Source organism: Xiphophorus couchianus, chromosome 21, assembly GCF_001444195.1.
Source record: "Xiphophorus couchianus chromosome 21, X_couchianus-1.0, whole genome shotgun sequence".
Lineage (NCBI taxonomy): Eukaryota > Metazoa > Chordata > Actinopteri > Cyprinodontiformes > Poeciliidae > Xiphophorus > Xiphophorus couchianus.
The window spans coordinates 6,201,063-6,222,046 of record NC_040248.1 but is presented as its reverse complement, the minus strand read 5'-3'; the positions used below and the strand labels follow the sequence as shown (position 1 = coordinate 6,222,046).

The following is a 20,984-nucleotide window of genomic DNA, read 5'->3' as shown; positions in this document are numbered from 1 at the left end:
GGCTACAACAATTCTTGTAGCCTATTGCTAACACTCCTTTATTCAACCCACAGAACAGCATTAAAAACTTACAACAGTCGAGATGCTAACCAGCTTTTTCCATACATGCTAGGCTACATGACGGTGGGGCATTGTTTCCATGGCTACTAACGGTTAGACACTACCTCCTCCATTATGCGATATTTGATATCTTTAATTATACTTTCTTATAAATTATATGTATACTAATCTATATTAAGCAAAGGGTCCGTTTCATTAATATAAACCCACCTTATGGAAAAAACAAACAACAACAAGAAAAAACAACAAAAGACATCAGCTCACCAACTTGATGCAAAAGTCCTAACAGGACTTACATCACAACTCCTACTCGCTGCTCTGTTTGGACTGTGAGTCACTGTTTGGTCCGCTCAAGTGCAAGTCATAAAATCTGCTGATTGCACTCATGTGGGATAAAAGGAGTTTGGGTAAAAATGGTCAAAACCACTTTACTGGTTGAGTTGTATTTTCTGTGTTTAGTTAGATTTATGGTAAAGGTCGGGTTGTTTTCAGTCCAGGTTTAACTTCAAGTACAACAGAACATGTTTTCTGATTGAAGAAGGCGCAAATGAGTGAATGTTTATTTTGTTTTGCAGAAAATTTGCATCACTCAAAAAAAAAAATCAAATAAGTGGATAGTAGCTATAAGACTCAACTAATAAACAAATACATTTATTTTGTTATGAATAAAAGCACTTTCATTGGTGATTACAATTGTTTTTTGTTTTGTTTTGAGAATTTTTGTTTGTTATTAATAGTGCTGCTGTGTTAAAACAGTAACGTTTCCTGGTCAGATTCTTGTTAATCACACATTTCTTTGCTTTCAATGTCTGCTTAACTTCTAAACAAACAGAAACAGAAAAATTGTGAATAAATTCAAGTCATTAGCCCATAATTTTACCATTTTATTTTTCTAACTTCTAATAGCATCTAGCTTTATGAAAAAGTCTTAATAATTTATTTCTAGAATTGTATATAAAAAAGCTAAAGTGGCTAAGTGAAAAATACGCAGAATGGACCAATTTGGTTATCCGATTAACTGATTAATCGTAAGAATAATTGATAGGTTCATCTATTGTATATGTTTGTATTCAAACAATGAGGATTTTTTTCCGTCGCATAGTGGACAGACTGCAAACTGTGCAACTTGCACAACAAAGCAGCAGCAAAGCCTGTCGACATAAAGTGCAAGGTCGTTCGGTCAGCCGAAGAAAGGAGTGCCAAAATGGCGCATCGCACTTACACGGCTCTGGTAATGATAGCCTAATGATCTTTATATCAACTGTGCATTCCAAATGTTCATTTCATTTGCCCATGATGCCCTATAGAAGACAGCTGGGGAAGTCACGGTCCGGCGCTTCGCCACAATGCCCAGCCATTGACGCAAACCACGGGCCCGTCAGTCATTCACGTCACGTCACTGCGGACACAATAGCATCATCAGTGGCCTTATTCAATCAGTCTTCACAGGCGGCGCCTGGCTTGGCTGCGGCAGAGCAGAGCCGTCCAAGGATCTGCATCACTGGAGCATCAACAATCAGAGCAGCGCCTCCTTAAATCTCCTTCAAGTGTTCTCTGATTTCTGCTGATTGGGTCTGACGCGCTGCCGTCGCTCCACTGGCCGCTCTCAGCGTGTTTGGTCAAGCAAACACAGAAGGACAATGTTTTTACTGCGTGAATGTGGAGCTGTAGCAACCAGATGAGACGAGGGGTGCGTTTAAAGTCTCTCTGTGTGACCTACATGAGAATTTACCTGCTAACGCAGCAGGGTGCGTTCAGGTACAGGAGGCTGTACTGCAAAAACACAAAATTTGACTGTCTTTGTCTCGTTTCTAGTGCATGTCAAGAACATTTTAGCAGCATATAAGAGCTTGTTTTAAGTCAATTATTCCTTAATATTGGACTTTACTCAATTACATTTACTTGAGAAGCTTTTTTGAAAAAAAAAAAATACTTTTAGGATTACTTTTATGTTTACTTGAGTAATTTTATTATGAAGAATTTCTACTTCTGCTAGAGTAAAATTTCTGGGTTTTCTACCCACCGAATGAAAAACAAATATGTTTTAACCAGAAAATCACCAGATACAGACACACACCTGCAGTTTGTGTTAAATTTTTATACGTTTTTTATTAAAACAAACTGATGTGGAAACATTTTCTTTTACCTGATTTTGTTATTTTTTTGTGACTTGTATAAATTATTATCATTTTGTCCTTAAAATAACAACATTTCCACATAATTTTGAGTACATCTAATATTGATTTAAAATAAATACTGGTTTCACTACCAAATATTTTTAGACATTTTTTTCATGTTTTAAGTGAAATAATCTGCCAGTGGAACTAGCACGTCTTTCCCATATTCAGGAATAATTGACTTAAAATGAGCTCATATATCTTGTTAAAAAGTTCTTTGTGAATTTGTCTCATCATTTTTCAAGTGTGCTAAGATATTTGCAATAGAAACTGGACCAAAAATATTTGCTAAAACTTAGGGGGTTTTGCAGCGGTAACATTGATTTGGGCATGCTGCATTCACAGAGTGTCAGACAACACAGATCAATGCCCTTATCAGTCAATCAATCTGCCTTAATGAACTGCAGAGTGTCCTTCAGGTCGCAATGTCGCCTCAAAATGCAAAAGGAAAAGCTTAAAGGTGTTATATTATGCTTCCTCGAACACGTTAGGATACATCTATGTGTGATACAAACATGTTCAAAACATTTTTGTGTACAAAATCATTTTTAGATAATGAGATTTTAGTCTCTTTTAGGGCCTCTTGTCACTTTAGATCCAAATAAGCTTCTGCTGGCCACACCTCCACATTCAATGTTTACACTGGCTACAAAGAAATGCACAACTATACAACTGTACATCTTTGAAAAGTAGAAGTGGAGCCTCCTGCACAACCCTCAGGAATGCAGCAAGTGGTTTCTGGATGGTAAATCAACAACAAAACTCTTGTCTTTTCCAGCAGCCATTTTAAAGCAGATACATAGGTAAAATCAGCTGACCAAACATTCCGGAAGCTCGGTTTTGGTTGCTAGGTAACAGGCTGGGCTTGGCTGGGGTTGCTAGGTGACTCAGCAATCTGGAGGTTTTTGAAACGTCTCATTTTCCGGATACCAAAGAACATTAAGTTATTGCCAAAAATGGCTCTGTGTGTTTTTTTAAGCGTTGGAATTTTTTTTTTTTAGAACCAAATGAAAAACATAAAAATATGAAAAAAAATATGAATTTTCCCTAATTTGTTCTCTTTTAATCATTCAAGTGTGGTTACAATCCAAAGGCTTACCATTTTATTTTTAAAAAATGACAAAATTTGAATCCAGTTAGCTTTAATGGAAACACTTGCTGTACCAAATGACACTGTGAAGACATTTATGATAACAGTGTAGGGTTCAGTGCGAGGGCCTGATGAGACAAAGCTGAACTACTTGTTCGCCAGTCCAGAACCACTTCAGTTTCAACAACATAATTGTCCTCAAGCCTTATATTAGTGTTCTGATTCCCAGCGTTTCATCTGTCAGAGGAGCTGGGCTGAAAACACGTCTGAGAGCGGCGCCTTTCATCTCAGGTAAGACACTGTTTTTATAAAACTGTTCTAAAATATCACTGCTTTCAGTGTTTTATGAGCATTTGAGTCACTATTCAGGTTTCTAGGATATTCTGCATAAAAATCAAACCAGTTATATTATGTAATTATGTGCAAAGATATTTAACTTTAGTCAAATGTGCCATCAGGTTTGACCTTGTAACTGTTAAAGGGAAACTAGGTTCAGCTTAAGCTTTGCAGGAGGATTACTGAATCGTGTCCCCATCCTGTGTGTGTTGTAAGATGACACGTTGTGCCGAGGCATCAGTCAGAGCAAATACTGTTTTTCCTGGAGTGTTTTTTCTACAGCAGTATGTAGGTTACCTGTCAGGAAATTAAGCTTATTAACGGTTTATGTAATGTGTCATACGCCATGCTGAGTTGCCTGATATTTCACGTAACTCAAAGATTTGTGGTAAGAGATTATAACTAGAGAGGACCAGGTTTGGCACTTTATGCAATTTTTTCATAGAGAAAAGATATATCTGGATACTAGAGCCGCAACGATTAAATTAGATATTGATTAATAAAACATTCTAACAATTAATCAGTTAATTGGGTAAAAAAAAAAAGGTCACAGTCTACAGATTTTTTATTTGGGAGTGTTTTATAGAATATTAGAGAGGCATTAAAATGCAAATAAACAATTAATTTCCTTTAAATTAAAAAATGTATTGCCTAGAATTCAACAACAGAGGATTCCTTTAGTTTTGATCATTTGTAGTAAAAGGATCTGCAGCTAAACAGACTCTTTAACATCACCTTTCTGTTTGATTTAACATCAGTACAGTTTCAGACTGATTTATTGATTATTTTTACATTTATGGATTAATATTTGAGTAGCAAAAAATGTTTAATAGGAGGTGAAGATAAAAGTATGTCACTTGAGGAATTCTGGGTAAAACATTTTTACAAACATTTTTTTTAATCTCAAATGCAAAACATCTTTTTTGTACAGTTTTGGCTTAATTGCAGCTCTGAGAATGCCGTTCTTTCATCAAATAGCCATACGTTTGAGACTGTATACTCCAGTTAATGATTAATTGGTTACTAAATTAGTTGGTAATTAGTTCAATAATTGGCTAATCATGATTAATCGTTTCAGTTCTACCAAGAACCAGAGTCTCAGGTCTGCAGTGAACTGAAAACTGCTAGAAAACCAGTGACCTTGTTAAAAAGGGGTGCTAGTTTAGTTTTTAGTACAATTTTGGCTGAACTACAACTCAGATATATCGTTCTTTCATAAAATAGCCTTATTTTTCTCTCAGTTAACGATTAATTGGTTACTAAATTAGTTGGCGTTTATTTCAATAATTGATTCATCATGATTAATTGGATTAATCATTACAGCCCTAATCGCAATCACAAGTCTGCCATAAATTAGAAACTGCTGGAAATCCAGAAACCCTGTCTAAAATGAACCTAGTTTAGTTTTTTTGTACAGTTTACTGCTCAGATATATTGTTTTTTCAGCAAATGTACTTCTGTATACTCTAGTTAACAATTAATCGGTTACTAAATGAGTTGACGATTCTTTAGATAATTGATTAATCAAGATTAATCTGATAAATCGTGTAATCCCTAACAGGAACCACAGAGTCTAATATCTGCCATGAACTGGAAACTGCAGCATCACCAGTGACCCAGTCAAGTGAAGCTAGTTTAGTTTTTTTGCACAGTTTTGGTTTAATTATGGCTTTGACAATGTTGGTCTTTCAGCAAATTTCCTTTTTTTTCAGTTTGCTTACTCCAGTTAACAATTAATCGGATCATTTGTTTAAATTCTACCAGGAACCAGAAACCAATGACGCTGCCCAAAATAAATCCAGTTTATTTTTTTGTAGTTCTCAGATATGTTCTTTCTTTTTACGCCTGTAGTTAACAATTAATCAATTAGTAGAGTAGTTGATGATTTTTTCAATAATCGTTTAATCACAATCAATCTGATTAATCCTTTGAACAATTAATTATTCCCAGGGAAAAATGGTGAGTTCTTATTGGTGCTTTTTGATAAAAAAAAAAAAAACATTTTCCTTCTTTTTATTGATTTGCTGACTATATCTACATACCCATAACTATAAATGGTGCGTTCTCTTTGTACTCTGTGAGAAATACAAGGACACTTCCTGAACTTGGATATTTGACTATCAATTTCTACTCATGAATATGTTTTTTGGTGCCTATTAACATATAAAATGAAGAGTAATGCATTATTATTGGTATATAGTAGCTATACACGCCATTAATTACCAAATTCCTCTTCATAAACCTCATGTGAAGCCCAAATATGGCCCTGTGTCACATCATCAGCACCCATGAAGCTCTGTCAAAGCATCAACATTTGACAACCGTGTAATATAAACAGGTTAAATAATGAGGTGGGGGCAGGGAGGCTCTGTACACCAGTCTGGACCTTTGTCTGCTCTAATCATGCAGCTAGCATAGCCGTCAGTGCATCTCCATCCTTGGTCTGAGTCCAGCGTTCATGAGCCATTTGTAAAGCAGCAGAGCAGGAAATGAGGTTGGAGCTCTGCAGTCGTCGGAGCCTGGAGGAGTCATGCCAGATACGCCGGGCCGCTCCCACACAGATGGGAGCCGGGGTCAACAGGGATGGCTGGGGGTGTGAATACAGGAGAAATGATAGCAAACTGGTGTTAATGGACAAAGACATCTTTGTTCTCCAAATTTATTACAGTAGAAACAGAGGTTCCCTGAAGCGAAGTTATTGATGAGACGCTGTCCAGTGTTTATCCTCTATGAGGATTGGGAGCAGCACTCTGACTCGACTGTTGTCTGGTTTCTTCTTCTGTGTCTAAAGTCTTCTTCTTGTCTTACTTTCATGGCTCCTTTCCATTTTAGGTTCTGGAGCTGATAACTATGTCATTATTATTATTATTATAAAAATTATTACAGTTAAAGCTCCAGTTTTCTACATAATTGCTACAATTGTCACCATAGTGACAGTTTGTTATGAAACAGATAATCAGTCTCTGAGCCACTATTGCTGTCTGAAGAAATGAACCAACCAGAGCCAGGAGGCGGGTCTTAGCGCTGTCAATCAGCGGTGTGTACTCACTAATGCTAATCATAGAGAAAAACTCACCATTACAGGAAAACTGTCAATCTGCCATCATCGGTGGCCATGCTAACTAGCATTAGCATTCACAACAAGGTGTGCTAGCTGCATCGTAGCAGAGAGAAAGGTGACTGGCAGCGCTAAGATCTGCCTCCTGGCTCTGATTGGTTGTTTCTGAATAGTACTGGAAGAAGGCAGATGAAATTGATTTTTTTCACAGATTATCTGTTTCATATAAACATGTAAAAAAACATTTTTTATATATAAAAGTCACAGACTGCAATTTTTAAAGAGAACATATTGATAAAACTACCTAATAACAAACTGTTAAAATATTAATGAATATTAAGTATGTTCAATCATTTTATGAGATTATCTTCAAATTAAATTCAAACATCTGCCACCTTCATATAATTTGTTAGATTACACATAAAACTGCTGTGATTTGATTGACAAAATAATATTCTATTCAATTCAAAGAGGGCCACATAAAATTTTGCGGTGGACCAGATTTGGCCCATGTGCCTTGAGTTTGACACATGTGAGTTAGTGCAATGTTCTCCTGCAGCCCATTTCAATAGGTGTGGTGTTCCACAAGGATGTGTATTCAGTCCTTTGGTATTCACACTATATTTTTGTCTTTGGGTCTGTTGTTTGAAAATGTATTTCTGTTTCTACGCTAACGACATCCTAGTCTCTCTGTTTAGTAAATAAAAGGACTTTAATATAATTATTAGGAAAATTGTTTTCATTATTATGCTGATGATGTGATATTCTCCTTTCTCAGTAAAATTATGTGGTTATAATCAACTGCAACCTTTTTTCTGAGTTAGTTTTAACTTTTTGACCTTAAAGTAGTTATAATTCACTGAATGTTGTGTTGAGATCAACTATTGACTTCTCTTTTAATCAGGATAAGTAGAATAATGAGTTAAATAATTGAGAGGCTGTGATTTTGAATGGGCTAGCTTAAGACATTTGACCAATTTTTCATCTAACGTTAAATTCTTTAGTGATTAAACCAAAAATATTGAATCGAGTCGACACCAATTACCTAAGAGCATCTTACATGATTTTTCTGGTTGGAGTTTGGTTTGAAAGGACATGCTTCAGGGTATTTGGGGGGGAAATAATCATGGTGCCATCTGTTAGTCCGAATGATGAATTATCAGCTTCACTGGCACAGCAATTTGTTTCTGATAGTTTGAGCAGAATCAATCATTTGCAGAAAGGAAACCAGAGTTGCATGAATCGCTTTCCCCGCTCACACAGGGAGAACGATAATTGAGCAAAGTTTTGTCGGATTAAGGGTGTCATTAATGTAAACAAATAAGACAACTGAAGGGAAAAATCACCTTATTTCAAGGATAATTTCAGTCAAAACACTGGTACGGGCAGTTTTTCATAATTACTATGCTGTTATATTCTGTCATACATTGTTTTATTACAAAGGTTCCAATTTACAGACTGAGCAAAAGTCTTTGGTTGTCATCATTTCAGTGTGTTAAAGTGGTTTGATTATAATGTGGCATTGGACTTTCCATTCATTCATAAATCTATCTGTCCATTTTTCATCAATTAATCCATCCATCCTTTGGTTACGTCCATCCATCCACTTTTATCATCCATCCATCCATCCATCCGTTTTTCATCTATTTATTGGTTATATCCATCCATTCCACCATTTTTCCATCCACCCATTCATCCACTTTTTCATCATCCATCTATTTTTTCACCTGTTCATTAATGAATGAATGAATGAATCAATCAATCAATTTTTTCACCCATCTCTTCATCCAGTAAAATATTCCAATTTCTCTAAACCTTATTCTAGGATTTTATTTTCATTATCTGTATATATGACATTTATATTTTGCCCATGGAGTGTAATTCTGTAAACACGTTTTCTTCTTCTTCTATTCTCAACTTATTTCCATCCACACCCAGAAACGGTGAATCCTCCTGGAGTATCCGGTGTGTTAGCGGGGTTAAACAGCAGCCCTGTTAGCCGGACTCTCCGGTCCGGTTCGGTCCGGCCCGGCCCGGCCTCCCGCCGCCACCGGCCCCCGGTGTAATGGGACACTCCGTGTGCAGTCATGGCCTGTTACACCTGACTCGCTGCTGCTGCTGCTGCTGCTGTTAGCTTATCTTCCGCCGGGCTAATTTATCAGAATCAGCCGACATGCTAACCAATTACTTAAGCTAATTACTGGAATCTAATAACTCAAATATGCTCACCTTAGTTTTGATCTCTAATATATAAAGAAGGACCCATGCGTTGCTAGCATGTTGAATCACTTAAAAAACTGTAAGTATGCTGATCTTTTTAAACTTATATATCTGTGTATTTTTTGGCAAGCCGCATGTTTTCCTTTCTTTCTTCGTCCATACCTCCTTCATTTGGATTCCTTATTTGCAAGTACTGGGAGTGGCCCAGCTGAACTGCATGCTTACAGTGTTTGTTTCCAACTGTCTTGGTGACTTTCTTTGCTTTATTAATATTATTTTTCTCAACTCCAACCGTCAAAGGTCAGTAAATTAATCTTGGTCTTAATATTTGAATCAAGTGATAGTAGTAATATAAATTTGACCACTATTCAGAATTAAATAACTGCTAATCTTTTATTCTAAAATATGTTTACCGTTGCATTTAACATCACTTTGGTCTGATTTTATTTGTCAATATGTGATAAATTGAACATTTTTTATTGTACTAAAAGGAGTTAAAGTTAATTTTGCTTGCAGATGTTTCTTATGCCAAGTGATCTGAAAATTATGTGTTATTTCTATCCAAATACTTATAATAATATAAACATTATATTATTAATCAACATGAGTCTGGTTAGCTCTAGCACTCTTCTGAAAGACATATAAAACAAGAGAGAACCAGCTAAATATTGAAGCATTTGGCTATCAGTATCTTCTATAAGCAAGAAATACAAAGAAATTAAACACTAAATCACAGCTAACGTTTTATTAATGGCTTCCTCCAAAACTAAACACAGATGCAATTGTTTTTATTGCATAAAAGCATTGTTTAACATTGCATTAAACAATGCAATGTTTAATGCATTGTTTATGCATTAAACAATGCATTGTTTATCCATTTTGAAAAACTGTGCTATTTAATCTGTTTATACAGTGTAATAGCTCCATCTGGAGATAGAGACGTAGCTAAATACGTGACATAGTCAATGTATTTAGTCCGGTTTAATTGGGGATTAAAATTGCAACATTTTGAGTTGGTGCATTTTGCTTTCACACTGCACTGTGTCAAACAATCCAAACTAATTGAGATACCTGTTTCCCTCCTCGCCTGTGGTGGCGCTGCATCAAGAACAACTGAAGGAAATGACACAAAAACCTCTGAAGAAGACACTAAGCGCAACTTCCTTCTTCACAATATGTAAACAAAAATGAGAGTCAGGTTTTAGTGTTTGAAGGATTTCTATTTTGGTAAAAGACCACAAGCTGTTTCTCCCGTTAGCGCTAATTTAGCGTGTTTGTTTACCCAGAATGCCCTGCACTATAGTTTGCTTCCTTCTTTTGGAGCCATCTCAGGTTCGCTTGGCGTTCACATGTGCATTCAAACTGCACCAGAGTTCACGTCAACCAAACTCAGACTGAAATTTGTAAATGAACCAGAGATTGAAGTTTTGGTCCACAATTTGATTAGATTTTTGTACAGTTTTGGTTTAATTACTGCTCAGATATGTCTTTTCTTTTTACGTGCGTAGTTAACAATTAATTGATTACTAAATTAGTTGACAATTAATCAAGCCCAGGCAAAAATGGCGAGTTCTTATTGGTGCTCCCTAAACAAACCGGACTTTCTACACTAACAAAGTAAAGTTTGATTAAAATGTCTGTGGGAATATGTGGTAAAACACTGTTTATCACAAAAAGATAAACAAAGAGTGCGAACAATTCATGGCAACAGCTCCACCAATGAGAGTACTTTCTATAAAAAGGAAAATGAAGAAGTTACATTTATTTGCTCACACAATTTAGCATTCTTTATTTGAAATCTTTCAAATCCAGGCCTAAAGAGTAAATCAGTTAATAACAGCAATATACCATCAATGGCTCTGTCCAAAAACACAAAGAGACAGTTTAAAACACAACCACTGAACCAGGAGCTCTTGCTACAGCAGCAGTGGCACAGTCCATATTTCATACGTTTTAAAATCTTTTATTGTTGTTTTAAAAAGCCCAATTGTGTCTGTTTATACAAGAGACACAAGCTGAGCCTTACATGTGTAGCTCATTATATGTGCACTTGTACACAGGCTCTGGTTAATGCCACGTCCCAACACAGTTAATGAAAAGCGACATCCAGCCAGCGCTGCAGGGCATACAGGGTTAGATAACCCCCCTTACCCCCCACACACACATACACTCACCCCCGCACACACCCCCACACACAAACACACACGCACACACACGCACACACACACACACACACCCCCCTACACACACACACACACACGCAGTCTTCTCTGAGGGATTATTTCCTTGCAGCCTGCTTGTGCTCTGGTTGGAGGTGTCCAGTGTGAGTCTTCGGGTTTCGTCTTCCTGTCTCATGTGTCAAAGCGTGTTGACATATGCAGAGGCAGTGATGCATTATGGAAGACGTCCACAGATTGCTCAGTGCTGCACAATACCTGCACAGGGATTCACATCATAGGAGTCTAATTGCTCTGTGCAGATTAAGGCTGGCGACATTTCTGATAGATAATCGGTTAGTTTTATCTTCCTACATCCACAGATGTATTTATATTTGAATCATTGTGATCATAATTTGCTTATGACCTTTTATGCTTCCTTGAGCAAGTTAGCATAGATGTATGCTAGCCTGAAAAACATGTTCATTACATTTTATTTTCTTGCAGAAAATTATACTTAGATAATGAGATTTTATTTTATTTTGAACTCCTGTTAGAATGAGGTGTTTTAGGGCTTCTGTCACTTTAAATCCAAAAGGGTGCTGCTGGCCATGCCCCCCAACTCACTCACAGAGGAAAATGGCTGCAAACAAATTTGCAATTATACAACCGTACATCTTTGAAAAGCATTAGTAGAGCCTCCCACACAACCATGAAGTATCCAGTAAGTGGTCTCTGAAAACTACGTCAACAACAAAACACTATTATTTTCCAGCAGCCATTGTACAGTGCATAAGGGTGGGCATTTATCGTATCTTTTATAATTTAGTGTGAAAGTGGTCTGATCATAATTAGAATTTGGATCTATTGTTGTCTCAATAAATTTTATTTAATGATGTTAAATCAAATCTGAAAATGATAAGGAATATTTTTTTTTACTATTTTCTCCACTATTTGTTCCACAAAAGCACCAGTAAAGGTCAGTAAGTTTGAAAAAAAATATTAAATACAGTTACTATGTGCTGCCCTGCGACAGACTGGCGACCTGTCCAGGGCGTACCCCGCCTCTCGCCCGGAACGTAGCTGGAGATGGGCACCAGCAACCCTCCCGACCCCATTAGGGACAAGGGTGAACAGAAAATGGATGGATGGAGTTACTATGTGCAGTTTAGTGATATAAATCACACTCCCTTAAGAAAGTGGCATCCTGAAGTTTATTTCACAAGGGAGTGTTTTTCCAAGACCAATATTTGTGTTTGCAGCGCTATAAATGCTGTGCCAGTCACAGTTAACTAAAAAATAAATAATAAATAGCTTTTTACTCATCTATATGATCATAATAGCAACACAAAATATTGTAATAAAATTCTACGTTCATATTGCCGAACCGTGTACAGCGGTGAAACAGTGAGAGGCTTCTTCAAAGCCGCTGTAATACAGACTGCTAGAGGAGATTTTTCCTGCCATCACCATGTACGATAACTCTTTGAAGAATCTTGAGTTAAGACGAGTTACAGCAATATTTACATTCCCTTTGGGATCAATAAAGTATTTTGGAATTGAAAACACGCTTGAGCTCCACTTGGGTTGCTAGGTAACGGAACTGAGCTTGGCTGGGGTTTCCAGGTAACAGCGGAATGTGGCTTTAGCAATTGAAAGATTTTTAAACAACAAAAATTAATAAGTTGTTGCCAAACTTATAAATGCTTGAGTTGTTTTTAGAAGCAGTAGAACCCAAATGGAACATATTCAAAATTTGAGTTTTGCTCCTTTAAGGAGGAGATATCTGGACATCCAGATGGCCTTTTGCTGCAATGCATGCTGAACTGCTTTCCTCCCCATATGAATGGGTGTCTATATGGGGAAAGGCTCAATGCTGCAATGCAGGCTAATTCCTGTTAATCCCGCTGCAGCTCCTACTACTTACTGAAGGTTTCCAATGGCAGCCCAGAAGCAGGGGAATTGCTGGTGAGATTAGCTCCCGTGTTAGCTCCTCCTCTGCAGTTTTCACTCACGGCCAGGCCGGCCCAGCCCAACACTGCTAACCTTTCGCTCAGAAATGGATTAATTTTCAAAATGTCTCATTTCAAATTGGGAGAATAATGTAAGTAAGTGTGAGTCACCTTTTCAGACATTCAATTTTTTTCTAAATAGACAATTGATAGATGGGAATCTAAGAGCAAAACAAAAATGTATACCCTTGAGAGAAATCTATTTATTTGAAAGTGTTGTAAAGGTCGAAGCAATGTTTTTATTTTGTTTGTTGGTCTTCTTTTCTTGAGTTTACCATTTAAATTTGTAGATTTCACATTTTTATTCTTGTCTTGAGGATTTTCCAGTAATTTTTTTAAAATAAAGGTGGCATTAATTGATTGCTCTCTGCATCTAAATATGCATCTTACCTGTCAAGCATATAATTAAAATCGAGTGTTTGACTTGCTTATATAACAGCCAGAAGCTGGATGTCTCCTAAAATAACCCCTACTTATCCACAATAATGTGCAAATGTTTTAAGCCATCTCCTATTTCATTAAATACTGCTTATTGTCATCCAGACTCTCTTGTTCTATTTTATAGTCATTCTTTCAATATTTTAGTTTTTAGCTAATAGCTGTTTAGGAATCAATTGAACTGAGTTGATAAAAAACCTGCTGGCACCGAAATGTCTAAAAATCCATTTGTGAAGTTATCTATAATGCCTTGACACAACACTGGTTTATTCATTGGGCTTAAGAGCCTTCATATGTCATAGGTCGCGGTTAAGGGGCTTAGTGGACACAAATAAACAAACAAAACAAATAAAAAAGCCATTCCAAATCTGCTTGACTTCTGGAATTGGTATAAAACAAACAATCTGACAACCATTTTGAAAGGCTAGAGGATCTTTGGAAGCAAAGATTTTAACAGCTGACTGTTCTTCCTGTTTCAAGAAGTTCACTGACAGTAGTTAGACCAGAGGTGACCAAAGTCATGTTTTCTTTCTTCGTGTTTTCTGAATCAAATGTTGATTTATAAGCAGAACCTCTGCAGAAGTTTAAGATATATGGAGTTGAATCAGCTGTTTTGGAGCAAAGACACATCAGAAACTGTGTGGAGTTTGACATCTGTGGTTTACACAGTTTCAAGAAACATGTTGCACGCTTTTGGGATGCAGTTTTAACAAAGTTTCTACAATTTAGAAGCATTGAGAAACAACTTTTACAGTTTTAAGACAGCTTTAAAGAAGGGCTATTATGCAAAATTAACTTTCTGAAGCTTTATGTCATATTATAACATCCATTATTCCTTCAAAAACATACCAGGAGTGTTGTTTTAACTCATTCATGCATGTTTGAGTAATACGTTAATCTATACTGGCATCCATTTAGGGTACAGAGCAGTCCTCACCCACTTAGCTCCTCCAGACTAGCGGCAGCAGTAATTAGCAAGCACCTGGTGAAACTGCATGTCTGCATGGAGAAGCAAGTTGCGATGACTTGTTGAAGAGGGAGTGTCAGAAAGAGCAGGTGCTTCTTAAAGAGACAGAGACCAATTTCAAGGCATCAGATACATCAAAGCTCTGTTTTCATTGAACAAATAATTGAGAAAATTGGAATTATGAAAAAAAATTTGCTAAGTTTCCACGTTATTACGAGGTGGTTTTTCAGATGCATCGAAATTAGTGTATTTCGCAAAACTGCAATGGAAACACTTTTTCTGCATCACGAGTCACATGATCACCAATCGGATGTTACCACTGATGGAAAAGACGAAAAAGACGACAGGAAGTGGTAGAAGGATGATGGCGCATCATGTCTTTTAATGACTTGTCACATGAACAAACTTATTCACGTGTGATTTATTCAATTGAAACAAGCCTATTGCAATTTTTTTCAACTTTAGTGGAATCTCAACAAAGTTTTGCGTTCATTTGTAATTAAAACGCAGTTTATGATGCAAAGTCAAATTTGTTTAAGTTATGATTTATATATGCAGCATTTTTATAACAATTGAAGGATACAATGAAATGGTACAATGTGTCCTGAAAATACATAGACTGCCCATTTAATAACATTTATTCTAAAATTGATGAAGTTATTTTGCTTGATGGTTTGTTCGGATGGCTTTCAATGACTTATGGTTTGATTTATGATATGGCCATTTATTAGATTTGAAATATTGGTTGAAATACTTTTTTTTCCCATGTGTACTTTGGTTTTAACTTAAAACTCTTTCTTGATATCTGCGCTGAATTCCCCTCCATCTTCTGCCAGAGTAGAACTTCATCTGTGTTGGTTTTTGTTTTGCTTTGTGTTGTTGTGCAGGAGATCTCTCCTGAAAATGTTTCCACAATCAGGAAAATCGATTGTCTTCGACAACTTTCCGGATCCCACCGACACCTGGGAAATCATTGAGACAATCGGAAAAGGAACGTACGGGAAAGTCTACAAGGTTCTGAACAAAAAGGATGGAAGCAAAGCAGCTGTGAAGATACTGGATCCCATTCATGTGAGTCGTAAGTTTGGAAGTTTACTGCAATACCTTTATGTCCTATATCCAATAGCTCTTTTTTCCATAAGCCAAATAAATTTCTTGTCAGCTGGTGGAATAGACTTAGATTTTCAATCTTACAAAAAAAACACCATTGTATTCTTAAAAACTGGAATACAGAGAAGCACACACACCTCCAAATTGCGCCCAGAATTAGTATGTGCTGGAAGACTAAAGGAAGTAAAAACACTAATTTCTACCACGTATTTTTGGTTTAGTTTCTAGTGAAAATATCTTATTACACTCGAAATAAGACAAAACTAACTTACAAGTAACATTTAGCGTAAATATAGCATATAGGAGTTTGTTGATATTGATGGAAAAAGTATAGTACTGGCAGATTATTTCACTTAAAACATTATAGCATTTTAATAAGTAAGAATCAACCAGTGGAACTAATATTTATTTTAATCAATAAAAAAATGTTTTAGGTTGTGTATTGTGACAATGATCCGTAAAGGTGGATCTGTTCAGTTTAATTCTATGCTTTATACTCTGAGCGACGTCATGCTTTATTATTTATTTTACATTATATGTAAGATTCCTAATTGCACTTTCTGAACTATTTGGAAACAGGTTTTTAGTCAACCTATGGTTTTTGTCAGTTTCAGTTTCTTTATTATTTATTTTACATTGGCTGTTGTACTCCTAATTGCTCTGACTGCACAAATTAAACAACATGTTTGATCAAACTTATGTAGCTATTGGTGTATTTAATTGTGCTGCACTGGTGCAGAGTTATCAATTAAATTTGTAATTCAGTAAATTTTTGTTTGTGTTTAAAAAAAAGAAATGTTTTAAGTCAGTTCAGCGTTGTTTTTCTGTATTGGATCGATATGTATACTTCAAATATAGGTAACCTAGGTTTGGTGTTAAAATTACACATTAGATATTCATAAAAGTTGAGAGAAATACTGGCCCATTTAGATTTTTTAGCCTTAATCCATCCCCAAAATAAGGTATAAATACACTTTCCTGATGATAGCTTTAAAAACTTGCATCGGAAAGTTGATAATTGTTTGTTTTGTGATGATTTTAAGGATTTGAGATGTGTTGTAAAAATGTGTCTGTTCCGTAATTATGAGAAATCTGTGTTTTGCAGGATATAGATGAGGAGATTGAGGCAGAATACAACATCCTCAAAGCTCTGTCCGACCATCCAAACGTCGTCAAGTTTTATGGGATGTTTTACAAGAAGGATCTGAAATGTGGCGATCAGTTGTGGCTTGTACTGGAGGTAAGAACAACACAATGGTTTGATAAGGTGGGATGACGGGACATGATTGTCTGATGGTATCAGGTCTGGGCGTTGTGGCTTAAAATTAAAATCTCTTATTTTTTCCATACCAGATGGAATTTTTCCTTTCTTTTCTAAAACAGAAATTACCAATGACAGAAAATATTTTCAAAAAGTGGCTTTTATTCAATCATCTCTTCTGTGAGTTGTACAATGGAGTATTAGGTCCAGGCTGCAAGAATTTTTGCTTAATTTGAGAATGTGGTCATAATATTAGGAGAATAAAGATGCAATTTTACCAGAAAAACTTCTCAAAATTACAAGAAAAAAAGTTGTTTTAACGAGAAAAGAGCTTAGCCCTGGTAGTGTGGTTTTTTATTTTTCTCAGTTTGCTCAAAATTCTGATATTGATAATAATTTGATGCTTAGATAATAAAAGATGAAGGATTTACTCGTCTTCACAAGATGCTCAACATTCCTTGTTTTATTTTTTATTTTTTGTGTGAGAGTTGCTACTTTATCCTCCTAATACTACAACTTTATTCTTGTAGTTAAAAAACCCAAGTGGAATCTTGGTGCTAATTCTCCATCGAAGAGTTCAAAATGCAACAGCGGTAAAACACGCTGATGAAACAAGATGGCGGCTCTTGGAGCGCTGACGTCACTTCTGAAATATGAAAACCCACAAAGTGCAAGGGTGGAAAAAAAATCCAGATTTTCCAAAAATTACATTTTCAGAAACCAAAAATGTATTTTATTGATTAATCAACTTATCACCAGACCTGTATTGTACGTCGTGCTCCATCGGCGCCTCATAATGAACGGGGATTATGTAAGAGATTTAGCCACCATTGGCATCCCAGGAGTTTACTTACAGGCTACCTGGGGGATCTGGTCCCATGCCAGCTCACATTATGTGGTAGGAGGTTTGCTGTGAGCAGCAGAGCAGGGATTTCTATTCACCAGGGATGTCTGCAGATTACCTTACTACAGCTCAGGCTGAAACGTCCAATTGGCTTTACGCTCCTGCACCTGCTGTTGTTCAGGATTGGTGGGATGCCACAGGATTGTTTTTGTCAAAGAGAGCAGACTAGTAAAAACCCCCTGCTTCCTGGTGTGTCTTAAATGTCAGGTTACAGCCAAACGTGTAATGGACTGAGGTCGAACTCAGATGAGAAAACGTGATTGTGAGGTTTGGGTCGTGGCCTTTTACCAAAACAAAATAGAAATCCTAAAACTGCTCAAATCTGACCCTACTCCATTTTTGTTTATATTTTGTGAAACAGTAAGTTGTACTCAGAGGTTCTGAGTGTTTTCTTCAGAGGTTTTTGTGTTGTTTCCTTCTGTAGTTCTTGGTGCAGCGCCACCAGAGGAGTGGAGGAAAACAGGTTTTTCAAAGAGTTTGGTTTGTTTGACACAGTGCAGTGTGAAAGCTGAAAATGTAACAAATGTTGCAATTTTGGACCCAAATCAAATTGAGTCTACCAGACTATCAAGGGTGCTTACTGTTGGAGGACAGCAACAGACATCTTGGTGGTATCCATAGCAACCATTGGAGGCTCTTTAAGTGATATCTGGTTAACTGGGAGGGAAGACGAGAGTCTTAATGTTGGTTTTATGTAAAACAAAATATAAACTGTTGAGTACAGTGGAGGATCTGTGATGCTGTGGGCCTGTTTAATCTCCAAGGGTTTGGGATTGGATAAAAATCAGGTGGTTTCTGGAAATTGAAAATAAGTTGAAAGCAGCAGGAACTGAGCTCTATTTTGTGATCTTCATGCAGATTTTTCAAACTCTTTGCTTTAAAATGTGAGTAAATCTGTTGCGCCCAATCTGAAAAACGTTAATACAAGCATCAAATTCTGCGGATCAATATTTTCCTCAGATCCGGTGTGAGAAAGAAGTAAACCACCGTGCTCTGTGAACTGTAGTGGTTGTGATGCAGAGTTTCCATATTTTTGTAATCCTATCCCAAAGGGTTGTGCTCTGACAACAGTGGTGTTATGCAAGCCCAGCAGATGGTTTTCACCTTTCCGTCTTGTGTTTCGTTGCCTTTTCATCGCCGTTCTTCCTCCAGACCTTTGTAGAGGTCCTTCAAGTTCCTTCACTCTAAAAACAAATACATGCTGGAAAGACAAAAATTAAATCCTAAACCAGAATTTGTTTTTTTTGTAGGGTAGTTGTCACCTAATCAGTTGAGGTTTGCTTAAAGTAAGTGGTGGTAAGTGAGGAATATGACCTGACACCCAGGGTAATATGGACTGCGGGGCGGCATATATTTTTGAAAAAACAAACAAACAAACAAACAAAAACAAAATAAAAACAAAGCTTGATTTATTTTTGTAGAGCTTATCTAAAATATTTCAAAGAAAATGAAGCTTGGAAAGCTTCAATGCTATTTGACACACATTGGTTACCATTTGCAAAGCAGCCAATCAGAGAGCAGCATTCATTTTCTTTGTACCTGATTGGCTGAACCACCAATCAGGTACAAGGTGGCTGATCGGAGCGGCCAACTTGGAAGTAAGGAAGACTAAATGTCAACTTCTGCTACAATGGTTCCATCTGTCCATCCATCCGTCCGTCCATCCATCAATCGTCTATCCATCTGTCCATCCGTACATCCTTCCGTCCGTCCATCCATCCATCCTTCTGTCTGTTTTATTTACTCCTTGGCTTCATATTTCTCTTGTGAGACGTTTCAATCTGGCAGCGAGTGCTGAGGTTGAAGTCGCTGCCTGACGGTTCACTGAGTGTGTGTGTTGGTGTTGTGTATTGAGGGGTGTGTGCTGTGAAGTAGCTGCACATGGATTTCAGGGGGTAAATGACAGGAAAGCATGAAGAGAGCTGGTCACTCACCATGGTTACTGCTCCTCCTTTTCAAACTGTAATTTTGGTCCTCTTGCAGCGCTGAGAGGAGCCTTTAGCGGCAGACCGCTCATTATGAGCTGAATTCATACGAACCGCATCCTCTTCTTTGTTAGCCGCTTCATTGAGGTCTGGGAGCTTTTGGCTTTGACTCTGTGGAGCGCTTCCTTTATGATTGCAAATGTGTGTAGAAATGAGCAATCTTTCATGTGCGGAAGCTTAATGAGGTTAGAAATACTTCCAAGAGATGCAAAAAGGAGCGACGTTTGTTCTGTGATTGAAAGTGAGACGCTGATTTGGGTTTGCTTTTCGTTTGCGAGGCCAATGTTGCATCAAAGGATGAATTTAATAGGGTCAAAAAAGGCAAGATTTTAAAGACCGCTTCATTTCTTCCCCAAGTCTCCCTATTGTACTTTATATTGTTCACTTTTTTTCTTCTATTGTGTCATCAAATTAAAAAAAAAATTAAAATTCTTTTCAATCTCGAAAATGAAATTTGCTGCAATCTTAGAGGTTCAGTTACTATAAAAAAATTGCTTTTGCATTATGAAAATTTGGGCCAATACCGATATTCGATAACAATATTGCTATTATGGGCGATAACCGATATTTACCGATATTATATACAATATATTTCTCAACCATTTTGACAACTTTGGAAAATCGTTTTACCGGAAAAGTCAACAACACTATAAATATCTGTTGTTGAATTTGTCTAAAATATATGTTAAAATATAACACTTGTAAAGAAAACACAGAGCTAATCCTAACATATACCATAATTACAGACGGCAACAGAAAAAAGGGGGCGGAGCTGTCGGTTACTGGTTGCTATGGTAACCAGCAACTATCAAGAGCAGCGTAACAGAACTTAATACTAATAAATGTCTGGAGAAACAAGTTATTGACTAAACAAAATAAATTCAAAGAATAAATAAGCAAATTTGGACAAACTTCACATCTATGATATTGTTAAAACAAAACGCTGACACAAATTGAATGTTTGTATGGATGTGTGGATGGAAGCCACAAAAGAAACTTGAAGATGCTGCTATAATTATCGATCCTTTGTTAATAATACATGAGCAAAACAAAAAGAAACAGGAAACAGGTATGATTCTGCATGAGATCAGCTGTAAGCGTCTCATCCTCTCTGCTTCTGTGGACATTAATTAACAATGAGGGTTAAAAGTTTAATCCCCATTCAGACTTTATAGTAAACACTGTCAGGAAGTAGATACCTGTGACAATG

General features: G+C 36.7%; 1 protein-coding gene across 3 annotated transcripts in view; it reads left to right on the top strand.

Annotated features, from left to right (window-relative positions):
* Positions 1-3,559: 3,559 nt before the first annotated feature.
* Positions 3,560-20,984, top strand: part of myo3a (myosin IIIA) — a 69,175-nt gene continuing 51,750 nt past the window's right edge. The window contains exons 1-3 of one of the 3 annotated variants that reach the window (XM_028005869.1): positions 3,560-3,618; positions 15,402-15,585; positions 16,730-16,864. In XM_028005869.1, the coding sequence (XP_027861670.1) occupies positions 15,418-15,585; positions 16,730-16,864 (303 nt within the window). In that variant the 5' untranslated portion in view covers positions 3,560-3,618; positions 15,402-15,417. Of the gene's footprint in view, positions 3,619-8,581; positions 9,021-15,401; positions 15,586-16,729; positions 16,865-20,984 lie in introns of those variants that run through there. The other 2 variants (XM_028005868.1, XM_028005870.1) reach the window with 2 other exon arrangements.